This window comes from Pteropus alecto, unplaced genomic scaffold (assembly GCF_000325575.1).
Source record: "Pteropus alecto unplaced genomic scaffold, ASM32557v1 scaffold73, whole genome shotgun sequence".
NCBI lineage: Eukaryota > Metazoa > Chordata > Mammalia > Chiroptera > Pteropodidae > Pteropus > Pteropus alecto.
Window position 1 is genome coordinate 5,777,316 of NW_006436284.1, and position 27,666 is coordinate 5,804,981.

At 31.4% G+C, this 27,666-nt stretch overlaps 1 protein-coding gene across 1 annotated transcript in view; it reads left to right on the top strand.

Annotated features, from left to right (window-relative positions):
* DDX4 (DEAD-box helicase 4) overlaps positions 1 to 27,666 on the top strand; it is a 48,852-nt gene that overhangs the window by 15,519 nt on the left and 5,667 nt on the right. Inside the window, exons 5-17 of the mRNA XM_006912487.1 lie at positions 991 to 1,041; positions 4,299 to 4,358; positions 13,309 to 13,410; positions 14,342 to 14,422; positions 15,477 to 15,524; positions 17,250 to 17,297; positions 17,401 to 17,448; positions 17,673 to 17,815; positions 18,412 to 18,564; positions 19,760 to 19,914; positions 21,903 to 22,032; positions 23,371 to 23,489; positions 24,693 to 24,838. Coding sequence (XP_006912549.1) covers positions 991 to 1,041; positions 4,299 to 4,358; positions 13,309 to 13,410; positions 14,342 to 14,422; positions 15,477 to 15,524; positions 17,250 to 17,297; positions 17,401 to 17,448; positions 17,673 to 17,815; positions 18,412 to 18,564; positions 19,760 to 19,914; positions 21,903 to 22,032; positions 23,371 to 23,489; positions 24,693 to 24,838 — 1,284 coding nt within the window. The remainder of the gene's footprint in view (positions 1 to 990; positions 1,042 to 4,298; positions 4,359 to 13,308; positions 13,411 to 14,341; positions 14,423 to 15,476; positions 15,525 to 17,249; positions 17,298 to 17,400; positions 17,449 to 17,672; positions 17,816 to 18,411; positions 18,565 to 19,759; positions 19,915 to 21,902; positions 22,033 to 23,370; positions 23,490 to 24,692; positions 24,839 to 27,666) is intronic.

Consider the following 27,666-nt stretch of genomic DNA (forward strand, 5'->3'; position numbering starts at 1 on the left):
TAGAAATTATCTTTATTTTGAAATTATATATCTGCTCAAGAAAAAACTTTTTTTGTCATTTAATCATATATCAAGGCCATAGGGTACTTACTTTTATGTGATAATTGTGTATTAAATCTTCATGGAGTTTTATGCTGGAAGGGGGGTGTTAGATTTTGGTTAAACCTGAGATGTTAAGTGATTTGATATGTATACATTTTGTATGTAAATGTAACATCTGTCAAATAGTAATAGATTAATCTCTGTTACAGAAACCATAATTTAATATTTTATAATTTAGGTTAAATACTGATTGACAGGCATCCTATATTGACAATGAATATCTCTGAATATCTCTGCACTAAAGATCATTTGATTAAGACTCAACATTTAAAAATTTTATGAAATATTACCAATGAATGCTTTTAAAATTAATTTTAGAGGCAAATCTGTATACTCCAGATACATAAATCTAGACACAGATTTTTATTAAATGAGAAATTTGAAAGCAGAGTTTGATGAAAGATTAAAAATTTTTTTATAAACAAAAAAGTTTTTTTTTTGCTGAGTAGTATTTTCTTTACTGAGAAGGGAAAAATTACTGAATATTGGATTATGATTTAGTTGTACTGTCCTTTGGCAGATGAAGAGATTGAGTTAATTTGTAAAATTTAAAAAATGTTCATACTTTGAATAGGAAGTATTAGTGATTATATTGACATATACCCAGTTTTGCTCATGTATGGATAGAGGAATATATGATATAAGAGGTAATATAACATTCATTGACATTTAACCTTAATAAATTGATACAAGGCATAAATTGTAATACAGTCTATATTAGTTCATATTCATTATTTACATATAAAGTTGTATGTGGTTTATCCTATTTTAAAAAGGCATCATAACTAGTAGTCTTTGTAAGATTTTTGGTTTTCTTTTTAACACTACAGAGGTTCAGGTAATTATTGTTTTCAGAAATTTGCAAGTTTAATTTTATATTTTGTATAGGTTTTTCAAATAACAAGTTTGAAGAAGGTGATAGCTCTGGTTTCTGGAGAGGTAAGTTAGTGTTTTTTTTAGTGACTTTTATAATTTAATGTCTACAGTACATGCTAAAGAGAAACTAGGATTAAGTATCTTAGTCTGTTCCAATTCTAATTTATTGAAACCCAATTTTATAAAGCAGCTATAGCCAGAGCCTTAGCTAAGGATTCAGGCATCCTGATTTGGCCTGTTGCTACATGCCTTAGTTAATCTATAAGGTGCAACTTTTGAATGCTGTGCTACTGTACGAAAAAGGTGATATTAGAAAGAGCAAGTCAAGAATCAAAATTACACTTCCAATATAAATACATTTTGGGATATGTGGGCCCTTTTTCAGATTCAAATAAGTCTTGACAGTGGAAAAAGATTCATGAGAATATAGAATGAAATCAAAGACATTTCTGTCAAAGGTACTGACACTGGTTTGGAGGAGTACAGAGAATAATGAGAATAATATTACCAACAGATAGGTTACAATCGTTAGCTTTCTCAGGAGAGCATGATTGAGTAATTTGGGTGAGGCCTTGGAACTTGTATTAAAAAAGCATCCCTGGTGATTCTGATACCTTTTTTGTTTGATAACTGCTGATATGTGGAATCTTTAAAACATAATGCACTTTGGAGTACCAGACTTTGTTTCATGTTTCTTCTCTGCTACCTTAATAACTTGGAGCAAGTTGCTTAATTTCTCAGAGCCACAGATTTCCTATTCTGTAGAATGGAGGCATCCATTTTAATAGGTGGTTAGGTAGACTAAATGAGAATGCATGATGCATATAAAAGCAGGAAGTTTAGTACCAGACACAATTATGGTAAACAGTAAATGCCATCTATTTTCAATAAGTATTTGGAGTTGATCTTATACTCTTAATAGTGATTCTTAAAATCAAAACCAAACAGACTTGATCTCCTTAAACCCTTTTGGAATAAGGTAGAGTTTTAACATATAAAATAAGACTGTTCTGCCCAAATTGTTGTCAGTCTCAGTCTCCCAGCTTCTCCCTGCTTGTTCTCCTGTCCCATTCGAGTGAAAACATATATAACATAGAGCTAATATTTCAGCGAAGAAAAACATCATCATTTTAATCCTTTTCTATTTTTACTTGACCTAATTTCTAGTTTTTAATCAATTAATATTCAAGATCATTTCCACTTAAAGACCTTCCTCCCCAACTGACTTCTTTCAGTGGCAGAGTGCTTTTGAACACAATATCATTTTCTCACTATACATGAGAGAACTTTTTTCCAAAATGCTCTGCTTTCTTTCTTTTGGTCTACTTTCTTCTAATCTCATTTTTGTCCCCCTAAAATTAAAAAAAAAAATGAGGATTGAATTCTTTCATTCTCACAATTGTTGTTGGTGAGCCTAGGAGTAGGTTTTGATATAATGACAAAAGCTTTTACTCCACACACAAATGGATGGCGTGTTTTGTGGTTGCTATTTTCCCTCCAGTCTACTTTCCCCTGGCTAGTATAGTGTAGTGATAAGGAGTTTAGATTTTGGAGTTGGATACCCTAGATTTGAGACCCAGATCTTCCTCCTCTTCCTGTCGGTTATATATTTTTGAAGAACATATTAAACTTCTCTGTATTTAATTTTCTCCATTTGTAAAATGAGGATGTTACTCACCTCACAAGGTTTTTGTGAGGATTTAAAAAGCTGATACATATAATTCATTTAGAACAGTGTCCGACACTAAGTTATCTTACTATTATTTTTACATAATTAGTTGGTTATAACTAGTCTTGGGATCATTATCTCATTTTTGTTGTGCTTGGCTTTATTTTCTAACTTTACAGAGATTCTTTTTATATATATAAATTTTTTATTTTGAAATAGTTTAAGACAAATGAAGTTGCAAAAACAGTACAGAGGGTTTCCTTTACCCTTCTTCTAATGTAATTGTGCCCTTCATCCAGCTTCTCCTAATGTCATTAACTTATATCAATCCCTAATATAGTCAAAATCAATATAGGTTTGTTTTAGCGGAATAATTGGCTAAAGATAATGTGAGACCTCTTCTAACCAGGTCCCCAATTAATTCATAGGTTTTTCTTCTATAAAGCAATAAATGCTAGCTATCATTATCATTATTCCAGGGCTAACCCTTCTTTCCAAAATTCATTCTTTCCTGTTCAGCCCCTTGTAGTATTAAATCCTGCTTCTTAGAAAATTGTCTTGATAATAGATGGCTTTGTAGGAATGTTTGTCAGTTGACTTCTGATCAAATAGGCACCTGCAACAAGAGCTCTGGGTGTTTCATTGTAAATAATATTAATTGTTAAGTAGGTTAGTACTTTTGCACAGAGACTTAACTGACAGCTTCTGAGATGTTTAGCTATTTGATGTCATCACTGTGATTTAAAGTTCTCATATATTGAACATTAATGACATATACAAAGATCCCTTGAAACCGTCTGTGTATTTCCCAAATGTGGCTTTGTTGGAATAGTCTAGAAAGCTTAAAGTTATTACTAAAACCTATATTAATAACATAATTTTTTAATTTTGAAAAATAATTTATTCCTTGCTATCACTTTACACTTTCAAAATAAACATCTCTGGGGAATTTATTTTTAATCAACTTACCAGATACTTCTTAGGCAGCCTTCAGTGTAATGATCTTCAGGCCTATTAGAAACCCTGGTAATGTTACTCGATAATGTCATTAAAAACAGAAAAACCAGGATATCCCCCAGTTTTTTTATTATCATGAATGTGGAAAAGTTTGCATATATTTAGGAAAAAACATGAATGTCTTGGGTTTATTAAAGAGCCAAATTACAGAAATAATAATGACATAAAAAGAATAGTCATGTGTTTCTAGTGGTCTGTGGACCACATTTGAGAACCACTTGCCTAGTTTAATAGTTTAGCTATTTCTGAAACCATTTTTAGTCAAATTGACGTTTATGAAATTCTTATTTTTGACTTGTGCCTAGCATTTGGCAAATAGTGGGTTCTTCATTATACATTTATTTAATATTTAGCTATATTAGGTGATTTGTATAGGGAATTGACTGAATGTCTTTATATTTCTGTTAAAATTATTTCAAGAATTGTTTATATTTTCTTATGAAAATATATTTTTCTTACTAATTCAATCTTGTGACTGATTTTTATTTTAAAAATAATTTTTAAATTAATCTTTATTTTTCAATTACAGTTGACTTAGTTTCAGATATACAAGTGATGTAGTGTAATTTTTTAGATATTACATCTTTAAAGTTAATTATTTAGATGCTATTCACATGTTAAATTTTTATTTAAGAGGCTAATAATGACTGTGAAGATAATCAAACACGGAACAGAGGGTTTTCCAAGAGAGGAGGTAAGGACTACCTTTTGGAACAATTTGTTGTTGCTATACAAATAAACTGACAAAACTGATCTCAGAAGAGATGAAAGAAAGAAAAATTCTGGTGGCAAAAACCTTGAAGAAAAATACTTTGGCTTATGTTTTATGTTGTTAGTACTTGGATGAGTATTCAGTAAGAGTTCTAACTTTTCACTTTCTGCTATCACTGTTTTCTTTTTTTTTTTCCCCTACACAAGGTCTCTAGAATGTGCTGTAAAGTACAGAAGCGAGACTGTGTGAATCTTGGTCAGTCACAGATGTTTTTGTCTCTGAACAGGACACCACTGGAGATGTGGGGGAGGGAAGAAATTGTAGATTACTTATTGTTCAAGTCTAGCACCACTTTACCGTACTCTGCTAATCTTGCCTCTAATGAAGTTGGTGGGAGATGGCATAAAAATTGTCATGCTTAATTCTTGATTCTTTAGAGGCAGAAATGTTAAAATAGCAACAACAAAAAGCCTAAAAAACTGTAGTGAACTTACCATAAAATTGCTACAGAGTACAGATCTACTTATGATGAAAGAATTTATTGTTTGGAACTACATAGAACTCAGATACATCAGTATTTTTGCTGCAAATTGACATCTTTTTCCCTTGCTTATTAGATGGTTAGTTCATCAAATAACAGACTTTCCCATGTGAAAGTAAAACTTGCTGTTGATTTTAGTATAGCCTTGTTAGGGATGTAAAGTGGGTCAAATTTGGTGGTGAATGAGATGTGGCTATTTGTCTCATAAATTGAATCTTTTTAATTGCAGGGGGCTGTATAATGATGGGGAGAAAATTTAGCTAAGGAAAAAAAACAGATGACTGTTAGCATTCCTTTTCTCTCCCTTGTAACAAACAGTTTTTGACACTTAATGTATGTAAAACATTGCTTTTATTAAATTTTTGGTTGTTTGCTGCAGAACAGTAAATATCTTCCTTACTATTACATTTTATTAAAATCAGTTTAGTTCATATTTAAGTGAGGAAGTCAATAGCCAGTTGCTGTTCTATGTGCTTGATTCTATCTTATTGACTAGTATGGGGTGACTAGCAAGGTCACAGTCATTTTTAAGGGTTTCCTTGATTGCTTTTCATTGTAGCTATATACATTTGAGAGTAGGAAATTTGCACATGGTGGTCACTCAGTAAATCTCAGTATGTTTGTAAATATAAGTGTATATTGAAGTACGTCATAATATAGCATTAGACAGGTACACATATCATAAATGTACGTAGCTCAGTGATTTTTCACTAACTGAACACATCAGGGGTCAATGTGTTCACAAGCATCCAGATCAAGAACTAGAAATTATTAGCACTATAAAAGCCCCTTTTAAGCTCATTTCACTCACTAGCCATCTCCTCAAAGTTAACCTCTATTCTGATTCCTAGTAGCATAGATTAATTTTGTCTGTTTTTGTACTTAACATAAATAGAATCATACAATATATACTCTTTTGTGTTCAGCTTCTGATTAATGTATTTGTGAGATTCATTCATATTGTTGATTGCAATCGTAGAGCATTATCATTGCTATATACATAGTATGTTTTTGTTTTACTGTTCTGCTAATGGTGGGTACTTGAATTTTTTTTTTGAGCTATTTTTAAACTGCTGCTGTGAACATTCTAGTACTTTTTTTTAGTGACATTAGTATATATTCAGAAGTAGATTTACTGGGTCACAGATGTGTATATTTTTGATTTTAATAGCTATTGTCAAATGTTTTCAAAGTAGATATACTAAGGTACATTCCCACATCCTCACCAGTATCTGGTATTTTCTTTTTCTTTCATTTTAACCATTTTGCTAAGAGTGTGGTGGTGTATCCTATTGTAGTTTTCATTTGCATTTCTTTGATGGACTGTTGAAATGTGTAGTGCTTCATATGTCCATTATCTATTCGGACATCATCTTTTGTGTGATGCCTGTTCAAGTCCTTTGTCCACTTTTATGTTGGGCGCCTTCATTTTTATCTTTTATTTGTAAATCATTTAAAACTTAGAGAAAATAGACAAGTATAGTGCAAGTAACTTCTGCATAATACTCATATTGGGAGTCTTTTAATGAATGGAAGTTATTCATTTTAATCAAGCCCAGTTTACCCGTATTGTTTTTTACGGTTAGTGCTTATTTTCCTGGTTCAAGAACTCTTGGCTCCTTTTGAAGTCATCAAAATATTCTCTTCTGTTTTCCTTTTAAAACTTTATCTTATTAGCTTCCACGTTCAGATTGTAATTCATTTGGAATTAATTTTTGTATATTGTATAGGGTAGGGATCAAGGTACATTTTTTTCCTGTATGGATGTCCAGTTGATCCAGAATCACTTATTGAAAAGACTGTTCCTCCCACCCTACACTACCGGGCTGCTTGTGTCCTAAATTAGGTGGCAGTATATATGTGGAACTTTTTCTGGACTTATTTCCATTCCATTAGTTAGCTTCTCTATTTTTTTTGCAGTACTATCATGTAGGCCAGTTACTGTAGTTTTATAGGAAGGTTCTGATAGCTGGTTATGTAAGTCTTCCAGATTTGTTGTTCTTCAAGATTACCTGGGTTTTTCTTAATCTCTTGCATTTCCATATGATTTTTACAATCAGCTTATGTATTTCCAGAGGGGGGAAAAAAACCTAATGGAATTTTTACTTGTATTGTATTGAATCTGTAGATTAATTTGGGCAGAAAGAATTTTTTTATTTACAATATCAAGTCTTCCAATCCCTGAATATCCTTATTTATTTAGGTCTTTAATTTTTCCTAGCTCATTTTTTGTAGTTTTCACTATAGAGTCCTTATATATCTTTCTGTACTTGAGTATTTGTGGTGCATATGGTTTTTTTGAGTTAATACTATATATAATATAAACTCCATCATTTTAAAGTATATACTTCAGTGGTTTTAAATATAGATACTATGTTGTGTGACTATCTCCACTATCTAATTTCGGAACATTTCACTTTCCCCCAGAAGAAACCTTGTGACTATCAGCAATTAGTCCAATGTCCCCTCTCTCTACATCCTCTGGCAGCCACTAACCTACTTTCTATAGCTATGGATTTGCCAACTCTGGATATGTCATGTTAATGAAATTATATAATATGTGGTCTTTTGTGTCTGACTTCTTTCACTTAGCATGATGTTTTTAAGGGTCATTCATTTTGTAACATGTAATAATACTTCATTCCCAGTTATGGCTGAATAATATTCCATTGTGTAGCTATACCACATTCTGTTTATTCATCAGCTGATGGACATTGGGTTGTTTCCACTTTTAGACCATTATGACTAATATTGCTGTAAACATTTGTGTATATGTATCGTGTGGACATATGTTTTTATTTTTCTGGAGTGGAAATTCCGAGTTATATGGTAACTCTCATATTCAGCTTTTTGAAGAACTGTCAAATGGTTTTTCACAGCAGCTGCACCATTTTACATTTCCACCCACAATGTATGAGAGTTCCAGTTTCTCCACATCCTCGCCAGTGCTTATTATTGTCTGTCTGTCTTAATTGTAGCCATACTAGTGGGTGTAAAGTTGTATTTCATTGTGGTTTTGATTTGCATTTGCTGATTGCTATGATGTTGAGCAGCTTTTCCTGGGTGTATTGGCCATTTGTATATCTTCTTTAAAGAAATATCTAGCCAGATCTTTTGCCCATTTAAAAAACTGGATAGTCTTTTTAATATTTTAAGAATTCTTTATGTATTCATGATACAAGTGTCATCAGATATACGATTTGAAAATATTTTCTCCCTTTTTGTGGATTGTCTTCACTTTCTTGATGATAGTCTTTGAAACACAAAAGTTTTAAATTTTAATGAAATTCAGTTTATTTTATTCTCTCGTTGCTGATGCTTTTGGTGTCATATCTAGAAAACCTTTGCCTTTTCCAAGGTGATGCAGATTTTCACCTGTTTCCTTCCAAGAATTTTACAGCTTTCACTCTTACATTTAAGTTTTTGATCAATTTTCAGTTCATTTTTGTATATGGTATGAGGTAAGGGTACAAATCAGTTCTTTTGCTTGTAGATATCCAGTTGCCCTAGCACCATTTTTTGTGTTTTATATTGATGTGTGTAGGTGCAACTCTATTTAGATTTATCCAAGTTGGCGTTTATTAAGTTTCTTGGATGTATAGATTAATATTTTAAATCAAATTTGGGAAATTTTCTGCTCTTTTTCTGTGGTAAAATAACTATAACATAAAATTTGGCATTTTATTTATAAGTGTTTATAATTCAATGGCATTAAGAATCTTTACAGGCTTGTGCAGTTGTCACTGGTATTTATTTCCAAAACTTTTTCATCATCCAAGCAGAAACTTTTATCCACTAAGCAAAACATACCTTCTTCCTCTCAGTATCTGATAACTTTTATTCTGTGCTCTCTATAAATTTATTTATTCTAATTAATACAAGTGAAATACAATATTTGCCCCTTTGTGTCTGGTTTAATCTACTTAGAATAACATTTCCAATGTTCATCCAGGTTGTAGCATGTATCAGAACTACCTTTTTATGGCCAAATAATATTCCACTGTATGTGTGTACCACATATTACTTATCCATTCATCTGGTGATTTACACTTGGATTTTTACTGCTTTTCGGCTGTTGTGAATAGTGCTCCTATGAACATGCATATACAGATATCTGAGTCCCTGTTTTTGCATTTTTTGGGTATATGCAATTGCCAGGCTATGAGACTGGAATAAGTTAAAATATGCCACGAAGTTAACTATTCTTACTGATATCAGCCTTAAAAAAAAAATACATTTACTGGGTAACTGCAAATATTTACTTTTCAGAGTTTGAAAATGTTAATTCTGACATTTTTGTGCCTATTTTTTTTCTTTTTTGGAGTAACAGATTTTTGAGTTCCTTACTTTGCCATATTTGCTGATGTCAGTGATCTATATTATAAAAATTTTCATTTGTTGCTGGTATATAGAAATATAATTGACTTTTGTATATTGAAGGTTCAGTGACCTTGCTAAATTTGTGGTAAGTACTTTTTTAAAATAAAAAAAAAAGATATTTACATTTCTTTTATACTGAATTTAAATGATTTATAAACTCATTTTTTTCCTGACAATTGTTACCCAGAATCTTCAATAGTGCAAAGAATTGTCAGCTTTCTCTTCTGAAATGCAGACTATACCTCATCACAAGACTCATGTCACCATTTAAAAATATGTTATTTTATGAAAAGAGACATTTAAAGGGTAAATTTTCAAATAGTTCAATATCTCAGAAAAAGTTCTGAATATTTATTTTATATATGGAAAAAAATTACAGAATTATTAGATGACCCATCCTTCCTTTATATTTTATATTTTCCCCTTCCAAGAGGTGACTTATTTTGACATTGGTGTGTATACTTCCTACTCATATTTTTATAAAAGTTTAATATTATACCTTTTTATGACTTTAACATTTTTTAAGATTTATATATTGAAAGTATAGATCTAGTTCATATATCTATATCTGTTACAGTGTTTTACCTTTTAACACAGATCATTATTTTTAAGATGATGTAGGATATGTGGAATTTCTGCCCCTACCTTCAGCCAAAAAGACTGTGTAGACTTTTCAGTTCTACATAACATCTATGTTCTTTTCACCTCTAGTTATTAAGCTCCTTATGTAACTTGGAATTGGCACCAATTCTGGAAGAAAAAAGAGCATGTTCATTTAAATATTTGAGTTTCTGCTGTGTATGGAGTCATTAAGCTATAGATATCAGAGATACTGAGGCATATAGCTTAGCAGAGAACGTAGATTTTTTTTCTTTTTTCTTTTTTTTTTGAGCATGTAGATTTGAAAAAGAACCACATTGAATTTAAAGAAAATAATAGAGTGATTAAAACATGATGGGTGGATTAAACAGATTAAACGCAGATGAATGGAATAAATGACTCCAAAGACAGATCTGAGGAAATTCTCAAAATTTGGAAATGGAACACGTGAAAGCTGTTAACAGATATGGAAAATAGACTAAGAAGTCCTGTTATCCTAACATGTGACTAAATATCTCCTGAGGAAAGAACAGAAAAATTGGAGGAGGAGAAAGAGGAGAAAGGAGACTATTTAAAGAAAATAGATGAGACTTTTTCAGAGTTAAAGAGGTACAAGAATTCTGAGGAAATTAAAAACAATTCACACCTTTATGCATGTTTTGAAACTACAATATTACAAAAGATAGAGACATCTTTAAAACTACTAGAGAAAAAGAAAAAAAAGCCAGATCCACCTGTAAAGGTAGAGATCAGAATATAGTAGAATTCAGAATGCTGAGGGAGAATAATTCTAAATCCAAATCGATATATTCATATAATTTAGGTGTCAAAGAGAAATAATATCATTCAGATAAAAATGATGCTTAGTACTTTCAGGCCACTAAAGAACTACTAAACCATCTATAAATAAGAAAGAAACTGAATAGAAAGAAAGGAGTAGAAAGTAAAGATGAGTCAAAATAACTAAATAAAATTCTAAAATTGGTAAATGTATTGGTAAACCTAAATAAATGTTGACTGTATAAGCTAGCAATAATGATGATTAATTTAGGGGGTTTAGAAACATGAAAGAACTAAAATACTAGCAAAGAAAAGACAAGATTTTTGCCAGCTCAATAGGAAAGAGAATAAATTGAAACTAATTTAATATTTCTTAAATATGGCGAAATAGAAGGATAATCAGAAAAAGGGTAAAATAAAATGTATAAGTTACTAGGGGAAGAAATCCCATAGAAGGACAGGGCTTTGTAGGAAAGAGTCTAGGATAAAAATAATTTAAATAGTTCTTAAATATTCATGGTGAAATTAAAGGATATCAATAAAAGCATAAAATGAAATATGGCATTTGGGGAAATCTAATAGGACAGAAAGGAGAATAAAAAGCATTGAAAAATAGTAAACATAAAACATAAGATAGAAATAAAAATCTGTATCGTAATCATGCGTGTAAATATATGTCAGTGCAGAACTGAAAATAAAGAGAAAAAAAGTCAGTCCAATATTAACCAAAAGAAGCTGGTATAGAAATACAAGATAAAATAGACTCTAAGTCACATACATTAGTGATAATTACTTAAAAGACATGCTCACTGAGAAGACATTACAGTTCTGAGCATGGTTTGACTCTAACATATATAAAGCAAGAGTAGACGTAATTATCAGAAAAATTTGCAAATTCTAGTTAAACTCTTAATCCTAGATTTAAACCATTTTCTCTCAGAAACTGATAGACTAAGCAGAACAGAAATGAAGAAAACTCTAGAAGATTTGAATACCAGTTGCTAAGTTTGATTTAATATTTCTATTTGAAATAATATACCCCCAAATTATAAATTACATATTTTCCAGCATATGGAAAATGCATACAATTTGACCATTTATTAAGGCCAAAAAGAAGTCACAAAATATACCATAGAATTTATATTATGACCACATCTTCTTGTTAAAGTACAATAAAAGTAGAAATCAGTAACAAAAAGCCTAACCCTTGTGGGTTGAAAACTGAATTTCTCAGTCTGTGAATAATGTTTTTGATGGAATTAATGAAATATTTAAAACTCTGTGACAGTAAAAACAGAACATATCAAAACTTATGGGATATAGCTAAAGCAGCTAGCTTTTAAAGGAAATTTTATAGTCTTAAATGCATCTATTTAGGATAGAAATTAGTGAGCTTAGTGTTGAACTTAATTTTAAAAAGAAAAACTCAAGAAGTAAAAAAGATAACAGACATAAATGAAATAGAAATAGATAAACTGTAAATATGTTAATAAAGATAAGCACATAGTTGGTAACATTAAAATAAGACCAAGGAAATGAAAAACAATTCAAGACATTGGGTTGGGGAAAATTCTCCGGGGAATGGAAGAAACAATATAGGGTAGAAGACATGCATGGGCAGTAAAGATATTGGGAACAGTTTAGTGTTAAACTGGGTGGTAGGCCTATAGGTTTTCATTATATTTTAAACTTACATAGGTTTTATATGTTCTTTTATTTATACACACACACAAGAAAATAACTTATAACTAAAAAAAAAGAAAAGCAGATGGAAAAGATAAACTTTCTTGAAGAGAAATTCTGACAAGGTTTAAAAGATAAAGAGGCACAAATAAATAATTTAGAATAAAATAGTGGGTGTAAGTATTGATAAATATATTGTTACTAGATTGAAGTGTGCTTTGCAAGGTTAAGGTAATAGATGCATAACTATGAATCTACTTTGAATTAGTTCTGCCCCATTTTATAAATAGGTTTTAAAAATGTATGTACCAAGTACCAAGAAATATTATAGAATTTTTACCTTTAATCAATATAAATAGTTGGAAGTTCATAAACAATCTAAGTTTTTAAAATGTCCTACCCAGTTGGCATTTTGGTTTTGAATTGATCTCATTCTGCCATAGGTGGGATCACATTTTACCTGAACTGTTTTACTGATTTTTTTGGTATTCAATTGAATTAAAAATGTATTGCTTATAACAAGAGATCAGACTTTGTATGTAACTACATATCCGTGTTTTGAATATGGTGTTTATTTTCTATAGGGAGCAAATATAAGCATTTCTTTATTTAATCCTCCTGTGGGTTGTGCAGTTCTGGTTAATGGTGCAATTGTGGCAACTTTCAGTGTGTTACAAGTGACACTTTTTCCTTTTAATCATTTTTATTTTTGATTCCCAAAGCAAGCAGTTTTTTTTTTAATTGTAGCCATTTCTACTTATGTTAGTAAAGTTGAACATTTATAAATCAAATATGGTGTTTCATTTTAGTACTTGTTAATGCCTTAAAATATTTATTTAAAGTCATTGAATTATCCAAAGCTTAAATTCAATTTGGCCACTGTGTACCCACGATTTCTTTGTTGTTAATTTTTGTGGTGTTCTATGTGTGTGTTTTAATATTTTTTAGGCTATCAAGATGGAAATGATTCAGAAGCTTCAGGGTCATCCAGAAGAGGTGGAAGAGGTAGCTTCCGAGGTTGCCGTGGAGGATTTGGTCTAGGAAGTCCAAGTTAGTAGTGGATTGCAGATGGTGTGCTTCATTAAGGAGGAAATGATAAAAAAATAATACCTATCACATACGGTGGTTACGTGGATTATATGAGAATAGCTTAGCCCAGTGGCTGATACACAGTTACCTACGTTGTACATAATATTATTTTTTAGACACATATGTAATTGTATACTGGTTAAATTGGGGTATACGAATCTTCTGTGACTCCATTTTTAATGTTACATGCTATTAAGTATTTTAGAGACTTGGTAATGTGGCTCACCTTATAGATAGGTGGCCTTTTTAGTGGTTCTGATATACCTTCTTTCACCAGTGTGGCTTCCTACCTTAAATTTCCCCAGCCATCACTCCTTGGCTAAGGTATAGTTTTCAAAAGTCACTGTTGGATTACATGTCTCTCTTAACAGAGGAGGACCGATTAGTGGTTTTGGAAGCAAAAAACATAAATTTGTAATAATGGTTTACTAGATGTGTAGCAGATTAGTTAGTTGTCAGTTTTTTAAAAAGTACAGGGATCTGGAGGGTTGCCGTACAGGACTGGTGAGGTTTGATTTGGCAACAGTGGGAGCAAAGGGTGCTTGCTATTCTGGAGAATAAACAGTGAGATGATACAATGTGAAGTTTCTGGGGCAGTAACAGTGCTACTTTTGGAGGTGATTTTTGCTTATATTTTGGTGTAGCACTGGCTCTAAATTCTTTCATAAAATAATATTAATAAAATTTTGAGAAAGTAATTTGTAATTGAAAGAAATTATGGAGAAATCCTTTGCAATTCTTAGAAAAATATTCGTTGTGATTTCTATTGAACTTTAATGATTTTACCCCACATCTTTTAACTTTTGGCATTCTAGCTTGATTATTTCTTTTTACCGCATAATTTAAAAACTTCTTAAAAGTAACAATCTAATTTTATAATCTACAAATCTAGATAGCGAATTTGAACAAGATGAGGGAACGCAGCGCACCAGTGGCCTTTTTGGATCCAGAAGACCAGCATTAAGTGGCACAGGTGGGAAATAGAATTTATTACTGAATATTAATCATTGATATGTGCTTTTAGCTCTAGAATTAGTAAACCTAACATATATGTCTCAGTATACTAGGTTGGCTTATGTTTTTCTCTGCTTTTTTAGATCTGTAGTAAAAATACACGGACAAGTTTGCCTCCCTTATAAAATTCGTGCACTGCGAATTATTTCTTCTTTCTTAACTACCAGTTAATTTGAGGTGTAAATTATACTTTATTAATTGGAGGAAGGAAAATGAAGTTTGCATTGGTTTCAAAGAAAAGATTCCAAGGGGATTTGAGGAGAAAATGAAAAAAATAAGTTTTTGAAAAATGTTCAGTTCAGATGTGGGTAAATATACTGTGGTACATATCCAGGCAATGTGATATTATTCAGTATGTAAATGCAATGAGCAGCTAAACTATGGAAAAATATGGTGGAACCTTAAAGACATATTACTAAGTGAAAGAAGTCAATCTGAAAAGGTTAGATACTATATGATTCCATCTATATGACATTGTTGAAAGAGAAAAATTATGGAAAAGGATAAAAAGATCAGTGGTTTCCAGGAGTTAGCAGAGCGAGATGAATAGGCACAGCATAGAGGATTTTTAGAGCAGTGAAAACATTTAGTCTGATACTATAATAGTGAATACATGTCATTATGTATTTATCTAAATTCTTAGAATGTACACCATGAGCGAACCATGATGTAAGCTCCGGACTGTAAGTGATTATGATGTGTCAGTGTAGGTTCATCTATTGTAACAAATGTACCAACTGGTGGGGGATGTTCATAATGGGGGAAGGTATGCAGGTGTGTAGACAGGAGGAACTCTCTGTATCTTCCCCTCAATTTCGCTGTGAACCTAAATAAATCTTTAAACAAACAACATGAGGAACAGTTTTAAATTAAATATAGAATTAAGAGATGGATGGATTAAGGAACTAGGACTGCTGACTATTACCCAGTGTTTGAATAGAAATAGCTATATGGTTTATGTGCATGAAGAGAAGCTGTGTTTTCTTTAAATATTCTGAAACAATGCCTTACAGGTAATGGTGACATTTATCAAAGCAGAAGTGGCAGTGGAAGTAGACGAGGTAAGTTTTTATTTGTCTTACCTGTAAGTGATAAAACTTATTATAATCCAAGTTTAATTTTTGAAGTTAAAAGTAACTGTTACTGCTTTTATAAATACTTTGAGAAGTATACATTTGCACAGCCCATTTCAGAGAGTTATTTAATAATCTTCAATCCAGCAATTCTATTATAGTATTTATATATTATAGATGTATTTGCTCAATATATATGTACAAGATAGTTCACTGAAGCTTCTTTTATTATAAGCAAAAACTGAAAATCACCTACAAGTCATCAATAAATAACTTTAATAAATAATATAACATAAAATAGGATACCATGCAAATGTTAAAACTGAGATATATCTCTGTGTACAAATCGTATTAAAACAATATGTTTATCATGAGATCATTATTTGATTTGGTATAAGGGATAATGAAAGTTCAGTATATATGATTTGGTCTTATAAAAGTATTTTTCAGATTTATAAATACATAAATGTCATATAAAAGTTAAAATGATTTCCTGACTGGTAAAACAATAAACTTGTTTAATATCTCTGAAAAATTCTATGATCATTATTGGTCTGAGAGCATTCAAAGTGACAACTACCTTGAACTGCCTATTTATTATTCCTCTGATTCTTGGATTCTTCATTATAGAAAGAGATTCTTAATAGCTAATTAAACCATATAGTCTACCAATGCTCACATGTTGTTTGAAAAAGGATTTCAAGATCTTTTGTGGATAAGAAAATTAGAGGGCTCTCGTGTAAAAATGTTACATCTAGTTAGCTTTTCAACTCTAATGTAGTCTTTAGTCTGTTTTGTGATACTATGTGAAAGTGGTACAATAGATGACCAGTTGGCTAAAAAATCAGAAAGGTAGTGTGTAGAAAAGAGTTAACAGGCCTGACTGCTATTGATTAAGTGCTGCTTATAAGCTTGGCCTTTCCTTTGCCTGGCATCTGGTAAGTTGGATTTGGGGAGGGGTTTTACTACCCTAACTGGTAAGAGTGGCTTGCTGTTCTTATACTGTTTGTACAACAGTATGGTTTATGCTGAACACCTCTTTTCTTCTGGGAGTCTAGAATTTCCGTGCATCCTGGGCAGAAGGTACCTACTTTGTTAGCCACTCATAAAAAGCTTGAGTACTTAGTCTCTAGTGAGCTTCTGTGGTAGAAAACATTTCCAGTGTGTTTTCACAGCTCCATACTGGGAGAATTAAGCATGTCCTGTGTGAAACCAGTGGGAGAGGACTCTGGGAAGCTTGTGCGTGGTTTTCTTTGGACTTTGCTCCATGCACCTTTACCTTTGCTTATTTTGCTCCTCATGCTTTCACTGTAATAAGTCATAGCCATGGGTACAGCTGTATTCTGAGTCCTAGGAAATCACAGAACCTGGAGGTGGTAGTGGAGACACCTCAAAATAGATGAATTTTTAGTTCCTTTTAGAAAATACATTCCTTTGCCGAGGAATATAGGAATTAAGTGACATAATAGCTTAAACAAAAAATGGTAATATATAACAGTGTCATCTGCATAAAAACAGCATTTCGAATGCTAAAGAAACTTACAATGTTCAGGATTCTGTTTATCTTAATTGCCTCAAGTTTTATTTGTACAAAGAGACTTTAAGGATGTCTGTACATGTTTAGAACTTGTTCTCTTTGAAGATAAGCAATGAAAATAAAGATGTGCATGGCCTCGTATCTTGACTAATTGTCACTATGGATTTCTTTAATAGGTGGTTATAAAGGTTTAAATGAAGAAATAATAACAAGCTCTGGAAAGAGTAAGTTTTACTTTAGATAGGTATTCGATTTTTATAATGAGTGTCCTTTTACCCCTCAATTTTTAAAAATTTTTATCTCTTTTTGGGTTTGGTTCCCTTTAAGATTCTTGGAAGTCAGAAGCTGAAGGAGGAGAAAGTGGTGACACTCAAGGTATGTTAATGTTTGTGTGATCCACAAGAATGTATATTGCATTTTAATAAAAGTGCGAAATACTTAAAAGCAGAGTTAACTTTTTATAATTTTAAGTGAAAACTTTAATGGTAAATATTAGGAAGTTATATAGTATTTAAAATTTGATTTTGTCAATCTTTGTTTTCCCTCTAATTTTCCTTCTAGCCCTTGTAATGTAGATTGTTTTTTATTTAAATTCTAAGGACCGAAAGTGACCTATATACCACCTCCTCCACCTGAGGATGAGGACTCCATCTTTGCACATTATCAGACAGGCATAAACTTTGACAAATATGATACTATTCTTGTAGAAGTATCTGGACATGATGCACCACCAGCAATTTTGGTTAGTGTAATAATTATTTCTGTATTGACTGTAGCAAGCTTTGTTTTTAAAATACATGGGGCATTTCTTTAAGTTGATATTGAAAAATACAGAAATTTCATCTTTAGTATCTAATGACTTATGTTATAAATTTAGAACCATGCCTACCATCTACAGTAGAATTAATTGCTATTTTGAAAGAGAGGGTACTGTATTTCATCCCCACCTCTCCAAACCAGGATGAGAATTTTATTTAAATTTACTAAAAAGAATACCTTTCCTAGAGATTCAAGATTTCTGCTTCTTAAGTATGTGAGAGTATCTTAAGGGAGTGATTTTCTAAGGAGTCAGGGAGCCCTGTTGATAATGAGCCATTGTTACTGATCAGAGTTATTTGTATCTCAGGTTATAGGGGGCAAAAAAAAATGTTTTTAGAACCCCTGTCTACAGGGAATACTCTTTAATTATATACAGTTTCTGGATATTACTTTGGGGGCATATGCATAAAGTAACTAGTATATAAAGTGAAATTAACAAAAAGTTTAATTCAAATGGAATATGTTTATGGAATGATCTTCATATGTTATATGAAATTTAATCACTGCCCTTTTTTTCAGACTTTTGAAGAAGCTAATCTCTGTCAGACACTGAATAGCAACATTGCGAAAGCCGGTTATACTAAACTTACTCCTGTGCAAAAATACAGTATTCCTATTATACTAGCAGGACGGGATTTGATGGCTTGTGCTCAGACAGGATCTGGAAAAACTGTAAGCCTCTTTCCCACATGTATTCTCCATATTCAAGTTGTTAAAGTTTTTTGAACTTTGGTTCTTCTCAAGTACCTTGAATCTCTTTTGTTGGATTGAAAGTTTGTAGATAATTTCAATGAGCTGTAATAAATATTCATGTTTTTGTTTTTGATTTCTGGTTTTATTGGGGTTTGTGTATTTCTGAAGAGAGAATTTTGAATTTTTCTAGGGTAGTTTTGCAGTTAATGGGTAATTTAATCTGTTTCTAAATATGCTCAACTCCTTCTGTAACATGGTAGTATCTGAAACAAAATAATTGCAGGTCAAAGCACCAGAGGCTGTAAAACACAGAGAAAGGGAGAAAAATAATTTGTGTAATGTAACTGATAGAGTTTTGGAGTCAAAATAATGATAAATAGCTATATACATTGTACCTGGTCCTTACTATGAAGTGACCTCAAGTTATGCTAGTTCTAAAAGAATTCTGATAAGACCAGGTTGGTTTTAGGACTAATCTGTGGGATTTGTCTATTAAATAGGGTTCCATGAGATGAATCTTAAAGACTTATTTCCAGAATCATAGAATCTTGGTTCATACTAATTTAGTCTTAGTCTACATGGTCAATGTAGCAGCTGATGTATGAATTAAATGGTTTTAGAGGCAGATTTTAGTGTCTAATTTGCTTAATGAGAAAAATATAGCAAAAAAATTTGTTTTGCCCAATATAATTTCAGTAAGGGTGATGTGTTTAGTAATCCAAATGAGTGTTTTCCCATTTTTTGCTCTACTCGTGGACTACTTTTTGTCATGCATTAGGAATAATAATTTTATTACTACACTAGAAAGTCTCATTTAGAATAGTCACAAAATGTAGTAATAATTTCCATCAAGTTATATCTGCGTTTCCCTCTATAAACAAGTTAATGTTGCTTGATATATTTAGAGTCATGGGTATGCTTTTTTTTTTTTGAAGAACTAAAAAATGTTTTAATAGGGTAGATTAACTTTATCAAATATTTTAATTATATAATTTGAGCATAAATACCTAAATATTAAAAACTCATTGAAATAAAAATTGTTTTCCTTTTTTACTTTAAATTCACCAGCAAGGTGGAAGAAGACTCTAATGGTTATAAGGGAATGAGGAATGGGTTTCCACAGGGAGAAGGATGATGCATTATACATTTGTAAATTACGCAATTTAACTTCTAGGCAGCTTTTCTCTTGCCAATTTTGGCTCATATGATGCGTGATGGAATAACTGCCAGTCGTTTTAAAGAACTGCAGGAACCAGAGTGTATTATTGTAGCACCAACTCGAGAATTGATCAATCAGATCTATTTGGAAGCCAGAAAATTTTCTTTTGGGTAAGTACATCTGGAATGCCATTCATAAACAAGTCTCTCTTTAGAGATTTTTCTCGCTTATTTCGGGAAGAACTCAGTAATAATGCACTCATGTAATTAGTGTTACTCAATTGAAATGTACTTTTTCATAATCTTGTTTATGGAATCCCTGCTTATTTTTATTTAAAAAAAGGAACATGCTTATTAAAAATTAGATGATAATAGAAGTAAGTGGTAATAGTGAACATATTGGTGTATTTTCTGGTAGTTTTTAATGAATGTTAAAAAAATAAACTTAGGCTGTTCCTAATAATTTTCTATTCTTTTACATGTAATATGGAAAATTGCTTATTTCACAATCAGACCTAATTTTTAATGACTTTAAGATTGACCATGTGTATATATTTTCCTATTGGGGCATTTAGGTTGCTTCTAATTTAGGGCTACTATAAATAAAACTATAATGTACAGCTGCTATAAACTTTTTCTATTTTTATGTTTTAAGTATTTCTTAGGTTTTTATAAATTTAATGTTAAAGGGTATGAACGTATTTTAAAACTTGCACCAATGTACATTTCTACCAGTGGTATATGAGAATGCCCATTTCACTATCCACTTTGTCAGTATTTGGTATTGTAATAGTTATCTATTGCTGCTTAACAAACTATCCTAAAACATAATTGCTCAAAACAATAATTATCATCTTACAGTTTCTGGGGGTTAGGAGTTGGGGAACAGTTTAGCTGGGTTTTTCTGGCTTGGGGAATCTTATGAGATTGCAGACAAGATGTCAACCAGGATTGCAGTTATCTGAAGGCTTGACTGTACCTCTCCAGAAGGATGCTTGATTGTCCTTAGGAAATGGCAAATGGCTACCCTTAGATCGATCAGTGCAAAAGAGCAAGGGGGAGACTGCAGTGGCTTTTATAAAATAGTCGCAGTCACATTTGCCACATACTTTTCATCACTAAAGTCACTAAGTCTGGTCCATATTCAGGACTGGCTACATAATTTTCTGGAACTAGTACAAAATGAAAATACAGATTCTTTGTTGAAAACCTATGAATTTTAAGACAGCCAATAGCAGCGCATTAAACCAAGCTCAGGGTTCTTTTAAGCTTGGAATTCTGACTCCAAGGATTGCACACTCATGAAGCTAGACTTGCACACGCTTCAGGAGGAAGGAAGGAGTATTGAAGAATTTGTGTACATTTGAAAACCACCACAGCTATCTTCATTAAAAAATTTATTTGATTATTAAAAAGTTGAACTACTTTTTGAATGCTAAATAAATTTTCCTTTGTAATTATCCACTTGTTATCTACCACTTTATCTCTTGGGATCTTAGTGTATTTCTTTATAGTTTTTTTTTAGAACTTTCTATGTAGAAACTGTTAACCATTTTGTGTAAATCAATTTGAAATGAAAGAAGAAAAAACATGATTATAATCCCTTTAAAGTTAAACTTGATAGGTCTTTTGGGAAAAATAGATGTATATTTCTTATACCAGTTTTTGTTTATTGTTAATCCCCATGTCTTATGTTGCTTTTCATGCTTTTAAATCAAGTTAAAACAATATTTTTTAAAAACAAAAATCTTCATAGTAAATTCAGGTTAGTATGTATGCAAAAAACAGGTATTTAATGGATATTTGTTGCAACATTGTTATGGCAAAAGACAAAGTATCTAAATGTCAAATGAGGACTAGTTAAATTATGGTACATTTAGAATAACACTAAGTTATTCAATACTTAGCATATGCTAAGTTATAAGTGTCTCGTGTATATATAACTCATTTAGCCCTCACAATAGTGGAAAACAATCCATTTAAAGCACTGAGTGTTTTCCCATGGTTTTTCAGTTTCTTCCTGGGAAGAATTTAATTTTTGTAAGTTGAATGTATTAGTTTTTTTTCTTTATTATTATTTTTTTGTTTTACGTCTTGTTAGAAACAAATGTTTAATTTTCAAGTAAATAGGAAATTACATATATTTTTCTTGTCAATAGGACTTGTGTAAGAGCCGTTGTTATATATGGGGGAACCCAGTTGGGGCATTCAATTCGACAGATAGTACAAGGCTGTAATGTATTATGTGCTACTCCTGGGAGACTGATGGATATCATAGGTAAAGAAAAGGTAAGCCCTAGAGGAATAACAGATTTTTTTGGAACTGATTAATAATTTTTTCATATGGGAAAGGGAGAGAGTGGTATAAAGAGAAATACATTTATTAGAGCACCATTTATATATTAGGCCCCCATTATATTGTTTGAATGGGTTCTTGTATAATTCTTAATCCCAACATAAGATAAATAGTATTTTCCATTTCATACTTGGGAAAACAATCTCAGTGGATTGTATAATTTGTTTTAAACCTCTCAGTTAGCTCTAGTAAGTGATAGGGCTAGGGTTAGAATTTAGATCTGATTCCAGAATCCATATTCTGCACCCAACAATACTGGAAGAAAATGCAATAAATGCTTTTATCTAGCTTCATACATATCTTCATGAAATCTTTTTTTCTTTTTTTTCCTAGAAGAAAGCCTTGTGGCATCAGTAATTTTATCTCCTTTTTGAGTGTGGGAGTGATATTAACCAGGATTGTTAATTTTCTAATTTTTTAAAAAGAAGTTTTAGTGCTATGTACTTATTTTAAGTATTCACATACCACATTATTACATCTCTAAACCAATGCTTTCATGAACCTCATTTGCTTATAGCTCTTCTCTAAAGGGGTTACTCGAAACATGTTATTTCTGCATTAAGACACTTTTCTTAGAATACTTATTAAGATTATCCAGAGAAATCCACCTTGATTTTTCCATGGTGGCACCAAAGTCACTTGTTTTCTTTTCGCAAATGTGTGCATCTTTTTATAACAATAAGTGTTCATGCAAAGGTAAGAGAATTTTCTAGTTTTTCCTGAATGATTAGAGAATGGAGAATTTATTAAAGAAGTTAGAAATTGCCATTTATAAGACATTTGTATATGTCATCCTGTTAGGAAATTTTATTTCTTACATTAAAAAGTCTGGCTTTATCAGATAACACAATCTAGATCTGTGCTGTACAATATAGTAATCACTAGCCACATGTGGCTCTTTAACTTTAAAAATTAAAAATTCAATTCTTCAGGCACACTAGCCACATTTCAAGTGCTTTATAGCTAGCTACATGTGGCTAGTAGCTAACATATTAGACAATGAAGATAGAGAATTTTTAAGTAATTAAGGTCTATTGATCTAGATGTTTTGGTTTGTTCTAGTCTTATAATATGTTTTACAATAGTAGAGAAAATTGAGAATTGGAAAACAGTAATAGTATATTACCTAACAGTTCTTATCAGTTTATGCATTGATTTCTAATCTTCGTTTTTAAGAATATATTAATAGCTAGAATTATGGAGACTATTTTATTTTAATATATTAACTAGTATATATTCCTCTGCTCTAACTTTTGAAAATGTCCTTAAAGATTGGTCTCAGGCAAGTCAAATATTTAGTTTTGGATGAAGCTGATCGCATGCTGGATATGGGTTTTGGACCAGAAATGAAGAAGTTAATTTCTTGCCCATTTCAAACTAAATGTCTTTTGTAATTTTTGCTACACATTTTTGATAATGTCTTTCTATAGCTAAATTTTCAGTAGTTCCTGTGATAAAAAGCATATTCTATGAGAAAATCAATGTGGGGCAAGAAATGGGTGATTGTGTCTAATCTCATTCCAATGTCTAAGTGCAGCAATATTATTTTGTGATATAATAGCTACATAATTATATAAATATTACATATTTATAATGCTATATATTTTAAAAGGTAATCTTTTTCTCCTTAATAATAATTGTAATGTACACAAAATGCTTTTATGGAAGCAGAAGCAATATGAATATCTTATTTTCGAGACTTTTTTTTTTAATTTAAGATTTTAACATAGAAAGATTAAAAAGTCTGTGTATTCCTAATAAGTTTACCATATTTTTCATTGTTTCTTACCCTTATTCCTGGCTTAGCATGAGCACCACATTTTATTAAAATGTGAATGTGTGTGTTATAGCACAGCACCTAGCTAGGATTTAATATGTGCTTACTAAATGAAATTATTTTTATGATGGTACCTTTTCTTCAAACCAAAATTATAGAGCCTTTGGCAGAAAATTTACATACCTATTGTTGACAAGTATTTGGGTATCATACTATATACCATGTCCTCTGGTGAATTCTGGGATTAGGATGACACATCCTTGCTAGAATGGAGATTCTTCCTGCTTACTGGTCTCTTGGCTACAGGGAGCCCGAAGTGCTAAAATAGCAGTTTTAGCTTATAATTCAGTGAGACTCTTGCTATTTTCTCTAGAAGAACTGTTCTTTCTTTGGGAACTAAGACTTCTACACCTGCAGAACCTGTAGTTCTAGGGGTACGGAGAGTATAGATTTTCTATGTGGGTCACTTGGGTGGTACATGAACCCCTGTTGCTTGCATCCCTTGGTTCCCAGACTCAAGCAGCAAAAGATCTTTGACTCAGGGTTACTGTCACATTTTATATAGTTTCGCATGATCAGTACATCCAGTTGAAATTACTGTGTCCATTATTTGACACAAACTTTTTCACTAGTAGTTATGTGTTTTGCAAAATTTTAGCATTTATATCGACTTTTGAAAATAGTACTTGGATGATATAAGTATCTACCTCATAGCTGTTATAATCTAAAATTGAAGTAACACTTGCAGGAATTCAGTGAATATTATGAATATTAATGGAAGAAGATAAATTAAGAAATAATCTTTTGTCTTTCAAGGTTGGCCGCGGATTTTTTAAAGTCTAATTATTTGTTTGTTGCTGTTGGACAAGTGGGTGGAGCATGTAGAGATGTTCAGCAGACCATTCTCCAAGTTGGCCAGTACTCAAAAAGAGAAAAACTTGTCGAAATTCTACGAAACATAGGTATCTTACATTGATATAATTATTTTTGGTCATGATCTTGATTTTTTTTTTTTTTTAAAGGCTGACTTTTAAAAATTATTCCGAGAATTGTTTGGCATGAGTGTTGTTTGTTTTCATTATTTTCTCTTTTTCTAAAGCTCTTTTATAAAAGCTTTTATGATTCAATTTTCAGTGTAAATTATATAGCAGTATAATCCTTTCTCTTCCATAAAGCTTAAAAATAGGAAGGACTTGAGACTTTGCTTAATAAGATTTGACTAAAAACTATTTCAACAGAAATATATATATATATTACTAGAAAATAAGTTTAGTAACATATTTTTACATGAAACTCTATTCCACCTAAAATGAATTTTTTAATTTTTAATTGCCAGTTTTTCTTTCCTAAGGCTTCCTGTATTCATAGATTCAAAGAATTTTAGAGTTAGAGAAGACTTTAAAGATCTAATTCTGTTCCTTCACAATACCCATAAGAAAGCTATCCTTTCCCTTCCTCCCACCCCAAACAATTTTTATAGAAAGTCATATATTTCATTGTTAGACATAGCTTTTGTTTGTACCTGGAAATAAAAATTTCTAATATGTCCATTGTAATACTTTTTTTTTTTTACCTTACAGGCTAGGTGTACTTATAGTCTGTACATTCCCCACACTCCCCTCCCCTGTCTTCCATTTTAGTCTATCTCTTTCAGTTTGAGTATCAGTGTTGGGAAGGGGAATTGAGAAAGCAAGGAATCATCTGTTTCTAAAAATGAGCAAAATAAAGATGTTGATATAAAAAGTACTTTTAAAAGGCATCTAGTCTTTAGTTTTTGCTGTTTTATTTTAAAAATCTTTTAAAACCAAATATTTTGAGTTTGAAGAGTTTTATTGGTTTGCTTCATAATGTTTCAAAACATATACTGTGGCTTGTGAAATAAAAATAATAGTTGTGGTGGGCCACATACTATTCTCATTGTTTTACATGTATTAACTCATTTAATTCTTAAAACAACCTTCTGAGGTAGGTTTTCTTATCTCTCTTTTAAGGATGAAGGACATGGAAATAAAGAGATCAAATAACTTGCTTAGTAAATTGCTTAGTAAATTGAAACTCCAAATGCAGAAGAGATAAGCAAATATATGGTTTTGCTGAAGTTAGAGCACGTTTCTAGTATAATCACCTTAAGATCTTTAATATATGAATTTGTGGAATAAAGCTTATTTTGAGAATAATCCTAATAGAGTTTTTCAAAAGTGCTGGTTTGCCTTTGAGAAACCTTTGAGATTAGTGTATGTGCATTATTGGTATACTTCTGTATTATTTTAACTGTTACATGTTTTGTAGTTTAGAATTTATTCTTGTATTTTTTTTACTCTGCATAGAATATCCATCTAGTAAATCTTCAAATTTTACGTATTCTTGTTCATATAATTTATCTCTTTATCTGCTCTTTAATCTGCCAGCTTTTCCCCTTCTGCCTTTAAATTTTATAGTTTTCATGATTTCATACTAGTATAACCAACTGCCCTTTTAATAATTTTAATTTTAAATGAATGGGTGTCAAAGATTTTATTGAGTTTATTCATTACCAAGGGAATTAATAAGATATTATTGTTAGTTCATAGGAGAATTCCAACAACACATACATGTTTAGGCTATCAGGAAGGCTAAAATGAATTTACAAATAAATGCAAAACTGGTTAATATCCACAAAGCAATAATCAATTCTATTTGAGAGGAATATTTGTTTTTTATTGAAAATAATCATTTGCATTGTATCAGTCACAATAGAGGTATAAAAAGAAAAGAAGAGAGTAAAAGGCACAGATAACCCTGAGGGGTATGCTAAATAATTTGCTCATTTCAAAGTGTTTCACAGTTTTTCCTGACAGCCTATATCTTCCCATGAGCACAATAATCTCAGATTGTTCTTGATTACAAGAAAGGCTGGTTTCATTATGTTTGGTTTATTTGCATAGATGCAGTAAGACTTGTTCATTAACAATATAGGTCTTCCTGCGTTTGTTTTGCAAATCTAGTATTGAACAATTACTAAAGTTTTAACTTTTGTCTGGAAGTTTGCATTGTAAATCTGAGATTGAATTTTTAAAGGCTTCATTATTTGTTACCTGAAGAATAAAAACTAAGTCTAAGAAACTCTCCCTACCATATTTCATTTGCAATTCCTAGAAATTTGAGTGAAATTCTCTCATAAAGGTACCCCAGATTTTTTATGTAATTTTTGTTTCATTGGATGTTAGCAGTCTACTTTCATGATTCCATCTGCTTTTGAACTAGTCCTAAAAATCCTGCTCAGTCCAGTGATATGATCTGAAAGTTGTCAAAGCAATGTTGATTTAGAACCTTCTCCCCAAGACTCTATTCTTTGAAATATCAGTAGTTTGAAGTGCCTGGTACAGTCCTTTCCCACAAGGCTAGGAGTCTGTCCTTTGTTGAAGATACAAGCTCTGGCTTATAGCACAGCCTATGGGCAAGTGTCAAAAACTATTTTTGACAAAGACAATAATTATGGTTAATTTTTTACTGATAATTGTTAAATATGGAAGATCTGATGTGGTTTTAATAAGAATACTAATAAGGGAATTTGATTGTTTCTATGGCATGCAAAATAAAAGTAATAAAGCTATTTCTAACAAAGTATAGACAAAATGTCTCAAATGATGATAATTAAGCCTGTATTCATGGCATATGAATGTTACTTCTGACTTCTGAAAATGGGTAGACATAGTTTTTCATACCAAGAATATCAAGTACATATATTAAGTAAGAGTAGAATAGGAGATGGTCATCTGTATTTTTACAAAACGCCATGTGTGTCTGATGT